At 35.4% G+C, this 12,133-nt stretch overlaps 1 protein-coding gene across 3 annotated transcripts in view; it reads right to left on the bottom strand.

Annotated features, from left to right (window-relative positions):
• Window positions 1-8,431: 8,431 nt before the first annotated feature.
• Window positions 8,432-12,133, bottom strand: part of RASA2 (RAS p21 protein activator 2) — a 52,271-nt gene continuing 48,569 nt past the window's right edge. For all 3 annotated transcript variants that reach the window (XM_075098825.1, XM_075098826.1, XM_075098827.1), the window contains 2 exons: window positions 11,702-11,891; window positions 8,432-10,820 (listed from right to left, as the gene is read on the bottom strand). In XM_075098825.1, the coding sequence (XP_074954926.1) occupies window positions 10,790-10,820; window positions 11,702-11,891 (221 nt within the window). In that variant the 3' untranslated portion in view covers window positions 8,432-10,789. The remainder of the gene's footprint in view (window positions 10,821-11,701; window positions 11,892-12,133) is intronic.

The raw sequence follows: 12,133 nt of genomic DNA, 5'->3' as shown, positions 1-12,133 counted from the left end.
TCTCCAGTAACTCAAAGCTAAGTCTCATTAGACAGCAGTAATCCTTTATGGAAATGGTCAATTAAATATGGCTACTTTGTCATGTCCAAGTAGGATGGTCTGAATTTACTTCCTAATTTATCAGCTTAAGTTTGTGAGAGGACAAAAAAAAAAAATCATAGGTAAGAGCTGTGAAGCACTGAGGAACTAAAAAACTAAAAGGGAATTTTAAAGTGGCAGATTACAATAAAAAATAAAATATTTACATATACAACTACATCTTAAAAAGTGGAGCGTCAAAGTGTGGATAAGAACAGAGTTAAACAATATACATCATTATTTTAAAAGATAATAGAAACTTGAATTTCTAATCTTTACCCAAATAACAGTACACAAAACTGACTTTTTCCAATAGTGCCCTGCCTCCTTAAGCCTACTTTAAGATAATTTGTTACATAATGCTGATATTCATGTACAACTTGAAGTTTAAAAGATACAACGTTCTATTTAAAGTTATGACAAACAAATAAATGGAAGTTGTAAGAGCTAAAGTTTGAAACAGCCCAGCTTTCTTTTCCTTTTCTCAAGACTCACCAGTATTTCATCTGCACAAAGGCTCTGCTATCACATGGCCAAACGTATCAATGACATTCAGAGTACCTGATTGTGCCCAACACAAATCATTTTTTGGGCAGCTTTCAATATATACACAGCAGTTATTTTTGACATAGTTTAGGGCATTTCTATGGAGGCATACCCTAAAACAACAACATACCCCATCACACACTCTGAACAGGAAGAATCAACAACAAGACATTACAGGTGTTCCGGGACTGACACTGGTTCACCTTAGCTTATCCACAAAGCAAAAAACTTCAAGGCAAGAAGCCTTCTCCAGGCCTGGATCTGACCCTTGTGTGTGCACACGCAACCCTCTCCCCCCCTTTAATTTCTGATTAGTTCGTTGCAATTTATCGAGTCTCTGACCACACTGCAGAAATCTCAGTATATCCGTGGTGGTTTTGGTGGTTGGGCTGAACTTTGAGCACCAGCTTGCAAAGCCAAATGACTCCAGACAATCTCAATATCACTGGTGGAGGCAAGATCCCACTGGTACTGTAGAAAAATCTGTGGATTCTCTATTCACTAAGACAGTATTATAAGTCATACCAACCGGATTACTTACCTTCGCTGTTCTGTACCAGTACCAGTCCAGTTCTGAATCTACATCAGATTGTGGTGCTAAGCTTTGAAAACTAGCCTGGATTACTGCTTACTAACTTGAGAAACTGTTTCTCTCTCTACCACTTAAAAAAAAATACCTGTGCTCAATAGAAATGCTGCCAAACTGAGGTTTCAAAATACTAACTTTCTGCTTTTCTTCAGTATCAATACCCACTTCCCTTCAATAACAGTTGCTGCTGATTGTCACAGCTGGATTACATATGTTTAAAGGCACAGGAATAACAATGTCTAAGAACATGCTATAAATAAGAGTACAGAGTCAAAAATGAGATATTTTAAAGGGCAGAGACAGAAATTGCATTTCTTAATCTCTTTTTATAATTCAAAATATCATTCCATCCAGAAATGTAGTTTTCCTTGTAACAGAAATAACTATGATTTATCTCCATGTAACTCATCTCTTAGATGGTAACAACAATAAAGTAATATGTATAAAATTAATGTGAATTTGAGAAAAAAGCAATTTTGGATAAGTTGAATGTCATGACCCCTAATCAAGCGCAGATTTTCTTTATGTCAAAGAACTAGAGGATCTTTATTTGTAGAACTTATAATACTTTAAATTGGAATGGTTCCTACCTTCAGTTACATTGAATATAATCAATGTTAAAACTCACACTGGCATGATGCCCTAAACAGACATTTCCTGATGCCTGGTATAGCAGACAACAGCAACGTTGAAGCTGCTGAGAAGGAAAGCAGCTCCAAGTCATTCCGAGGACCCTGTATCAATCTCAGAATGAATTATTGTTAGCACAGAAAAGGCATACATGGTGCATCCATCCAGCTTTGCAAGTGCTGTAGAGTAATACAAAGTGTGAATAGAAATAAAAACTTCTCATGTGTAATCACATATTTTTTAAAGCCAAGGAAGACTTTATGCAAGATTTTTGAGTACATTAATGTATTTTTGGAACATTTGCTGTGTTTAAACAGGACACCTAGCAGGTGCCAAACTGACATTCCTCATGAAGGATGTTCTCTGCATACAGAAAGTAGCATGAGCAGCTGTATTGTAAATTTCTCCAGCTGTGAATCACAGATTCACCTGAATGGACTGGACTGCCTTCACTATGGGGAGCGGGTGGGTGACCAAATCCTCCTGGAATTCCAGCTCTCAGACATGTTTCCTAAGACTGCTGGCAGAGTAAGCTGTATACTTCAGCAGTGGCTTGCATGTTGTGCACCTTGGCCACAAAAATCTGGCCTTTGGTAATAAAGTAAAAAATAAAAATAGTTCAGTCACTTCAGTGATATTGATCTTAAAGATCTTCTACATTAACCGACTGTCAAAATGTCACACATTTGCTGTACACTTTGCAAATACAAATATAAACCGAACTGATTTCAATAATTTGGCAATGCTAGTTTTAACCTGTAACCATTCCCTGAAAGCAATTGCTTTGTGACGATACAAAGTTTTTCCTGCACAACTAGGAGAATGGCAGCAAAACCAAGTGGCTCAAGTATATAGGAACTGCTCTGGATGCCTGTGGATAGAAAAAAAGTAAAATATGAAACATGGTCATTAAAACAATTACTATCCCTTCCTTTAATGTCTTTTCCTCATGTAAGAAGCTGTCAGGCATAACCAGCTCCTTTGCCGAGCATATCAGTTCAAATGAGATGCAGCTCTGAATTTATTCCAAAAGACTGGGATACCCTTTGATAGAAGAGAGATTGCCAGTGTGAAACACTGTTTTCAGTATTAGGATGAAAGAGATATTTTGAAAACTATTTATTTTCAAAAGAGAAAGGAGGTAACTTTTGATATGGTACTCTTGCTTGCCTTGTCTACTCTTAAAAATAAAAATAAAATATGCATTTCTACTGTACAGTGCCAGAACATTCATTAACAGAAATCAAATAATAGTTTTCCAGCTAATAATTATTTTCTTGGCTATTTTATCACCTGAAGACCTGTATAAAAATTTTCAAGCTGTTTTGGAGAAATACTGTCCTGGCACTCTAGAATTCATCTGTTCCCTACAGACACACATGACATGAAGGAGGTGGCACATGGGAGAGTGGCACAAAACACAATAGCTCTTTCAGCGAGTTTTCCCTATGTACTTTGTCACTGGTTTTAACTATAAATAAAAACTCATTATTTCAGATTGGGCAGGGGAAGACTGCATTTGCTTATCTCATTCAGACTTTACTGAAAATGTTCAAATTCAGTATCTCAATATAGGAACGTGAACTACGTTCCTCTGAACCTATCAAGTGGTTGTCCAGCTAGAACTAGAGCTGCTCAGCCAACTGTGCGCTACAGAATGGGAAAAACTAACTTGTTTGGCAACTGTGAATGGGGACATACATAATAGTAGGTATCCAAATTTGGATTATTGTTTTATATTATACAATTTACAATCAACTTAATTTCTGCAGGAATGTCACAGTAAGGATGGAGTGTAATCCACCAAAGATCGATTCTGGATTCTGATTGTCTCCAGGTCAAATAACACTCAAAGCTCCAAGTATTCGACATCCAACTTACATAATTGCCGTAATAGTTTTCATACTCCTAATCCCACGTCAAATGAACACACAGATGCATCTTCACCTTGTAAGAACATTTTCATTCTCTACGCACCTTTTCAAACTCTGAATATTGCACAGACAATGGTTTGGAAGCATGTACAATGCCTTTCATAGATTTTTTCACAGATCTTTTGAGAATGGAGATGTCTGGAAATGACCTCACTTTTTTTTTCTTTCCTCTTAGAAATTTTTGAGATTTTTGTTGTTTTTTCCACAGCTTGCTTACTCTGAAACATAGAATTGAAGATTATTTTTAGTAATAACAAAACTGTTATGAAAATGTCAGTTTTATGATAATGCAAAGAACAGTTATGTAAGCATGTGTGTATCTTGGCCAACTAACACACATGCTGGATTGCATTATTACACTCACTGTTTATTCTGTCAATGGACTAACATATATCAGAACACTTGAGTACCGCGTCAGTTTTTCTGCCAAAGAAAATAATTTGTGCCATTTTACAACTAGGAATATGCTAAACAGGGCTATTAATGGCCAGTACTAACAATACTGTTGTGTTTATAGCTGAGACCTCTGTAAGGGCAGACGGGGGGGCTGCGATAGAGGAAGACAGCACAAGAAAGTGTTGTATCAGCATGCTAACTGTCACCTGTAACAAAACCACCAGTAGGAGTCCTTAAGGTTTTACTGAAGCTGCCTGATACAATTGCCAAAATGGAAATAGACTTTTGTTGTTAATATGTACCGTTTCTCTGAAAGAGAAGCATGAAGCGGGCATCCAGAAATAAAAAAGAAACAAAAACAAGAATTCGGGAAACATACTGCATTTGTGGAATAAATTGCATACCACTTTTACGCTGGGATGATCTCACTGGAAAAGAGGCTGGAGTGAAGAAATCACAGAATATATATCGCTACCCAGAGTAGCGAACAGAGTTAAAGTACATCCCCACCAACCTCCCTATATTGCCACATATGTATGTGATTTGGCATGACTATATAGAAGTCCAGGAGTGAGTTCAAAGACAGAAAAGTACTAGTAATTCAGATTCTTAAATGCATCGTGCAGTACTCATTAAGTGAAACAAATGGACATGATGACACCTAATATATGGAAGAAAAGTCCTTAAAGGTATTTTACCAAAAAAGTTAATGACTTTTGCATGGGAACCCTTCTGCTTTAATGGGAAAACCCTGTCTACAAGAGACTAGATCACTCCTGAGTTTGCCAAGCTGCTTTATTTAAGTCTAAACCCTTGAAACTTCTCCATTCTTCATACAACACCCAGGCTCATTCATCTCTCCTTCTGAAGCAGAGATTTAAAGCCAATGACACAAAGACCCCAGACTACTGCATCAAATTCTATACTAGGTTCTTGTTTGCTGGTTGTTTTACTCTCTGGAGTAAAACTCAGCTATTACTGTTCCCCCCGGACAGTGTGGATTGTCAAGTTAGAAGCTTGTCTCATATTCCATTTATTAACTTTTCGGAAAACTGTGAATAAGAAATGATGCGTATTTTAACGGAGGCTAGCTGTTTGAGAATGGAATGGAATTCTGAACTGAAAACTGAAAACCAAGTTAGGTTGTTTTGGTGTTATGAGGGGACACACCCCCGACTATTTTGAAATATTGACACTTCCCATATTCATGAGATAGTGCTGTTTGTCTTAGTATTTTGAATACCATTTAAATACTTTTTAGTTACGGAAACTACAGGGAAATAACTCCTTCCTCTTGGACTTCTAAAATTTGCATTGCTAAACAACAGACCACCTTGCCATCCCCCACCACGGAAAGAAGAGACTGAGTTGTATATGCTTGCTCTTTTTTCATTAAGTACTTTACAGGTCTATGGATGAAAGATGCAACGTAAATGTCAGGTCTGAGCATTACTGTAGATCACTCGATTTTTATAGGGGAGTTTCCCTCTAATTTTACCTCTGTCGCCTGCTTTTTGCCATCTGATGAAGGCTTGTTTCTGTATCACCTAGCAACAATGTCACAGTGTCCAGGAAAAGCAAAGGCTGAGCAGGCCGTCTGAAACCCCATGGAGCTCCCACCCCACCCCTAAGCTTCTCAGCCAGCTACTAAAGTAACCCCTCGGTGGGTACGGTGTCTGCACACTGATCTAGGAGGAAAGCACTGCGTGAACAGGAATCTGCCTGGCTTTGAAGCCTTCTGTTGTTTTTTATATATATATACACACACACACACACATATACACACACATCCCTCAAACTATCATCTCTCTCTGCTCCCTGACACAGTGGAGTTTGTCACTGAAACACCAACCTGGAGTAAAGCAGAGGATATATTGCATTTTTTGAAAAACCAAAGCCAAAATCTTCTGCGTTACTACCTCAGAGGGACCAGGTAAGAGATTTTTACCTTTAAGTCTTGAATCCAAGACACACAGTGGATTTACTTTGTTTTATGATTCTCTCAGCTCTTTTCCCTATGTAGGAAAAATGACCAAAAATAGAAGATGAAAGTGGGGAAACAATCACAACCCCTTGCAGCAAACAAATTGTCTGATTGGATTTAAAATCCCATATCATTAATGTTTCTAAAGTGAGAATAAAGATTTATGTCCTCTTTTTGGTGAAACTGTTAACTAGCTGCCACAGCGTTTGCAATAGTAATGATGCTAAAATAATTATGACCTCAAACACTTTAAAAAGCTTGGTCATACGATTATAGAACATCGTATTAAGACAGATTTATATATGGAAGAATTTTGTTATTTTCCATAAACATAAACAGTTATTAACCTAAAGCATATTTTAAAAGCAATTCAGGAAGGTTGTCTAATAGGTTAAAAAAAAACCAACACAAAAAAACCACAAAAAACCCCACCACACATTCTTACTAAGCACATGAACTCCTGAACACTGCAGCCACTGGATCTTTTTAAACCTTATTCTGATTGTAGAGCAACTGATTATCAAATTTCTGTCCCTGATTTAGGTACATCAAGTAACTTTTTATTGTTAAACTATGTAATTTAGCTAAATTACACTCAATATTCCCAATTCTTATAGCTCTACTCTCAAACTCAGATTTTTTTTTTTTTGAACAGCTGCCTATCTTGCTGAACCTCAGGAATAGACAAAGTATTCCAGCAGCAGTCCCATCACAGCTGAACACTGTAACACTCATATAGTCTTTTTACTGCTATTAAAGGATTTCTTATTTATTTAGTCCACAAAAATCATATAAACATTAAATATGCTTCTGTAACTATTTAAGAACCTTTAGTACAATGTATGCATTTGTGCATTCTACTGGAAGTTGCTCATATTTGTTACTGGGAGTTCCTTATTGGACTAATTTTTATTCCATATGCATGCTCTTTTAAAAACCATACTGAATCAGTCCTTATCACACTTGACTAAATGTTGCAAACTTTATAATTTAAAATACATACAAATGAGCAGAAACTAAAGAAAACGTCTTGTAAACACTTAGTTTTCCATATATTGATTCTGTTCACTATATATGAAGATAAGTAGACTATATGAAGATAAATATGCTCACCTATATATAGGCTCTAAGTATGCATTTTCCCACTAGAATTATCTGCATGTATGATGGGGGAAAAGATCTATAGAACTGTGTGAGAAACTAGCACACTGATTTTCAAGGAATACAGAGTCTAGGAAGAACTTTATACAGAGGCCTTATGCATCTATGATTGCCAGCCTAGCCCAGAACTCAAAAGTATGATCAGCACTGAAGCCACAGATCTTAAATGTGAATGCCCTTTTCATACCATGGTCTAGAGAAAACTCAGCTAATGGGAACCATTAGAGAAGGTAGCATATTAGCAGTGAAACAAATAGATCACTCTGCTATAATCATCACAGAATCCTTGCAAAAAATTTTTTTGATGTCCACAGAAAAAAAATTTCCTCCTGTACTTCCAATTTCATCTTTACCTTCCTGTGCTTTCTGATCTCTGCAAATGAATGCAGTGACCACTCGGACTGGGCCTTAGTACAACTTACATCAGAATTAATCAAAATTAATTCCAAAATGACTGGAAGGTTTGCACTGTAACTCTTACTAAGAGCTTCCATACCAGCAATAAAGGACAACAGGTCAGCTCTCTGTACAAGGAAACAAAATGTCTCAAGACATTAAAACTCACTTGTACAAAATTATCTTATTAAAAAATGCCCATAAGCATAGGAGGGGAGAGCAAGTGGCAAAAAAGCGCCCAGCTTACATAAAGAAGATTGAGAAAAGTAAAGACTATTTTTTCCATATGCAATATATTTAAAATAGGTCTGACAAATTATATAGCTGGTACTAGTACATAGGCCAGGTAATGAAAGACAAATCAGTAAGAAAGGGAAAAAAAACCCAGTCATCTAACACTAATAACATAGTACTAGATATCCTTCAATGCATCAGACCAGGCACTGCAAACTTTTAAGAACTGTCAAATTATTAAAGCTTCTATGCATGCTGTTATGCTAAATGATTAACTATCACCTCTCTCTCCAACCATTAGACTTAGTTAGAATGTAACAATGCTGTACAGGACCATGCAAGATCCCTCAACTTAATTTTTTTTTTTCCTGTCAACTAGATTTATCCCTTTATACCCACTCCTGTATGTAAGCCCCTATTAGTTCAGTCTTCAGATAAATGCTAACATTTTAAAAAGCCAGGCCTCACAATGAACACAGTGTATCTCAAGTTTGTTGTAATTTATTTGTGAGTTATTCTCAAGCAATGTTACAAAACATTTTAATGTCTTGATAAGAAAATAAAATTTAAATAAAAATACATTCAACAATACATCATAATACAAATTAAAACTAATGATAATTTATAATCCTAACAGAACTAACTGCCAAATAGCATCAACTTTCTAGACTAATCAAAATGAAGGCAACTTTCATTATTAATCATCCTACTTGTACCTAATTAAATTCTAGAACATCTACTGCATTTTAAAACATTACAAAATGAGAAATCAAATCTTAATGGTCACAAATATTCAATGGCCTTTGTTTTTTTCCCAGATATTCCAGTACCAAAGCAAAAAAGTGCATTTTTTAAAAAAAATTGTTGCAAGAGTATACAATTTAATTTTTCACAAATTTGACTTTGGAAACAACAGAAAACGGCTCCAAGGAACAGATACTTTGCCACAGGTTTAATCCATATACAGCAAAACCAAACTTTGACACTTGACCACATTCAACTTTGTTTAATGGCAGCTTTTTATTAATGGCAATTAATCAGACCCACTTTACCTTGGCAAAACACATTTCTTGGCATTACTGTATTCCCTCTCCCTCCCCCCAACCCCAATTTCAACTGTTGGCCAATAAAAGTCCCTTAGAACACATCAAATGTGTCAAAAAGGAAAAGGCAAACACAGCCGAGGTGATTGAATGATTGTGACATTGCAGACACTAGTACTGAACCCTGGGTTTTATAAAACAGTTTGTCTGGTGTTAAATCAAATAGTGATTCTACAAAGTTACATTTATTCCAAAAGATATTTCAGTCCTGTCTTGCCAACTTGCTTTTATCACAGGAAGCCTCCCTACAACAGCATAATAAATGTATAGTAATTTAAACAGCTTACAGTTTCAAGCGTTGTGGATTTCTATTCTATTTGCAAGTTACATTCCTAATTTGGCCAAATCATGATTGTAAAAAAAACCCAAAACCAAAAAACACCCAACAAAACAACAACAAAACATCCCACAGCAAATGCTCCAAAAATAAAAGTACCACATATAGTTATTATTAAAAATAATATTCCAAGGAGTACCACTGTATTTAATACTGACGAAGCAAAGTTGCCACAGTAATACCTTTGCTTCTTCCTGGTTATATACATACATGTTCTTTCAGCATAAACCTAACTTCTCAGATGAAGTGAACAAAAATTAATCTCACTGAAGTCAAGAATGCCAGTTTAAAATTGTGTTAAGTGGCAAATACGAATCCACATAACTAAAGACAAAAGAATGTTGATCATTCAACTGATCATAACAAGCAGATACTACAAAGTATCTAAAAATAATCTGGGATAGTCCAGATATCTAAAGTGCTTTGAGTGATTATAATAGAGATTACTTATTACATTTGTAGTCAAAGGTGAGCTGGACTTAGTTATTGCTTTTTATTAAAAAAAGATAAAATCATAGTGGGATAATGTAAATTGATCAGTACTGAACCACAATCTGTTCACATTTACATTTTTCTATCTGTAGGCAAACTTATTTAAAAAGAATGTTGTTACCCTGCATTTCTTTTTAGATTAAGAAAAATTATGTACCTTAAAAAATCCTAAAGAAAATAGATAGTGGTCTAATGTCAATCCATATATTACTCACCCCAAATGTAAACAAGAGGTACAACAAAGGTTCCCTGATTTCTTCTTCTTTAGTACTTAAAAACATAACTAACACTGGTATCTGCTGTCCAGATTATTTGCAGCATACTGCATGATTTTATAAGACTTCACCTGTAGATAAATCAAGTCCTGACAACACCTAATACAAGGAAAAACAATCAAATTAATTGAGTGTGAAGCTTCAGATCTTATCCGTGTCATAGTATCTTGGGATTTCTATTTCGAGATCCTTATCAGCAGGGCAGGCACTCATGGTGAACTCCCGCAAGTTTGCAGTGTATGTATTGAGAGATGTAATCCAACCAACAAATGCCGTGTAGATTTTCTTCCATTAAAAAGCTTATTTGTTTAGAAAGTTCTTTCCAATAAGACAACAATGGTAAAACAACACTTAGATTTATTCACACCTGTTACTTCTAGAACCTGGAACTCCAAATTCTTCAGCAAAATGAGAATAAACCTTGAGACCAGATTTCCAAGTAGGTATTTTTCTATTAAATATTAAATAGATTGTCAACACAACTCGCATTTATGTTCATTCTTAAATACTTTGTAAAAATGCATATAATGATTTAAAAAAACAAAACAAAACAAAAACAAAAACCAAATAACCCAAACACTCAAGAACATTTCCAGTTTCTTTTTTCATCGAAGTGTGCCACAGTTTCTTTTGGTTAGGAAACTTTTCCAACAATTGGATTTTCTCTAGGGAAAAAAAAAATAGTGTCTGTAAATAATTTTAAGATTAACATTTGCTTTCTAGCTGACATCACACAATTTTAATTTATTAAGAAAACCTATGTTTTTGTGTAATTTCTACTGCTACTTGTGAGATTTCATGATTGTGGAAAACGTCACATACTTTCACATGAGACCTCTAAATCAAAGTCAATATTTCTAAACAACTCGGGTCAGCTACTAAACCAGGCAAACCAAATCGGGATTTGAGCATTCTTTTCTTCCAGTGAATCAAGCCTTATGGATGCAAAGAAGAAATCAGAAAACTTGTGAGTGGTGTTCCATAGGTATCAGCCATGATTGAAGAGAATTGGAAGAATCTCCTCTGAAACAACAATGTACTCCAAAAACAGATTTATTTTTTTTTTAACTTCACTAGAAACAGTATTTATCATTGAGCATGGTGAGTGAATTACAAACAGTAAGTATACTGCATGAAAGGTATGTTTCTGCAGGGTAATTTTTACAGCTCTCTATAAATTGATATTTTCTTTTAAATTACAAATTTCAGTATGAAATAATTAAAAATAGAAGGTAGGCAGTCAGGGATAAATTTTGTGTGCAATTCAGATGTTAAATTGCAAGGAAATTAGTGTCTTTACACCCGCTTATGGGAATCTCAACAGGAACACAGATGAATCCTACAGCAGAGGAACTTCTTTATCTTCTAACAATTGGTCAAAAGCTGCATTACTACAAATGATGTATCTTATTTTTTCCATGACTTTGTGTTGTCTAAATCTACCTTTAAGTTAAGCCTTTCTACCTCAACAAGCCTGACCTTGTTCTGTGAATTTTTGTTTTAAAAATACACACTTATGTACATCAAAATGGCTTAAGATACTTACTCACTACCATATTTAGCACTAGATGACCTCTTCTTCTGGTATTTTTCATGCGATTCATTCAGCTTTTCTACTATATCTATTATCTGTTTAAGTGTATGAAAAGTTGCAACAGAATCTTCAATTGTGAAGTTAGAATAATCATCTGGTTCTTTCCGTGGACCTTGATAGACTGCTATACTTCCACAAGCCTCTACAAAAATCACCACAATTATCCCAATTAGAATTTTGATAATTAACAAACAGATCTAACCGTTTAGATTTCAGAATGTTGGAGTCACCATTTATGTAACTTACTCTAGCTTATACAGAAAATGGGTTAAGACAAAAGCAGGAAGCAGTATCAACTAGATGTATTTACAGTTCTGTGGCTTATTCTCTGCTGGTTGTGTTCAGCACCTTGAGCATCCTGCTCTCTCCTGTTCACATCAACAG

Source organism: Phalacrocorax aristotelis, chromosome 7, assembly GCF_949628215.1.
Source record: "Phalacrocorax aristotelis chromosome 7, bGulAri2.1, whole genome shotgun sequence".
NCBI classification, from domain to species: Eukaryota; Metazoa; Chordata; class Aves; order Suliformes; family Phalacrocoracidae; genus Phalacrocorax; species Phalacrocorax aristotelis.
This window is presented reverse-complemented; position numbering and strand designations above follow the sequence as displayed.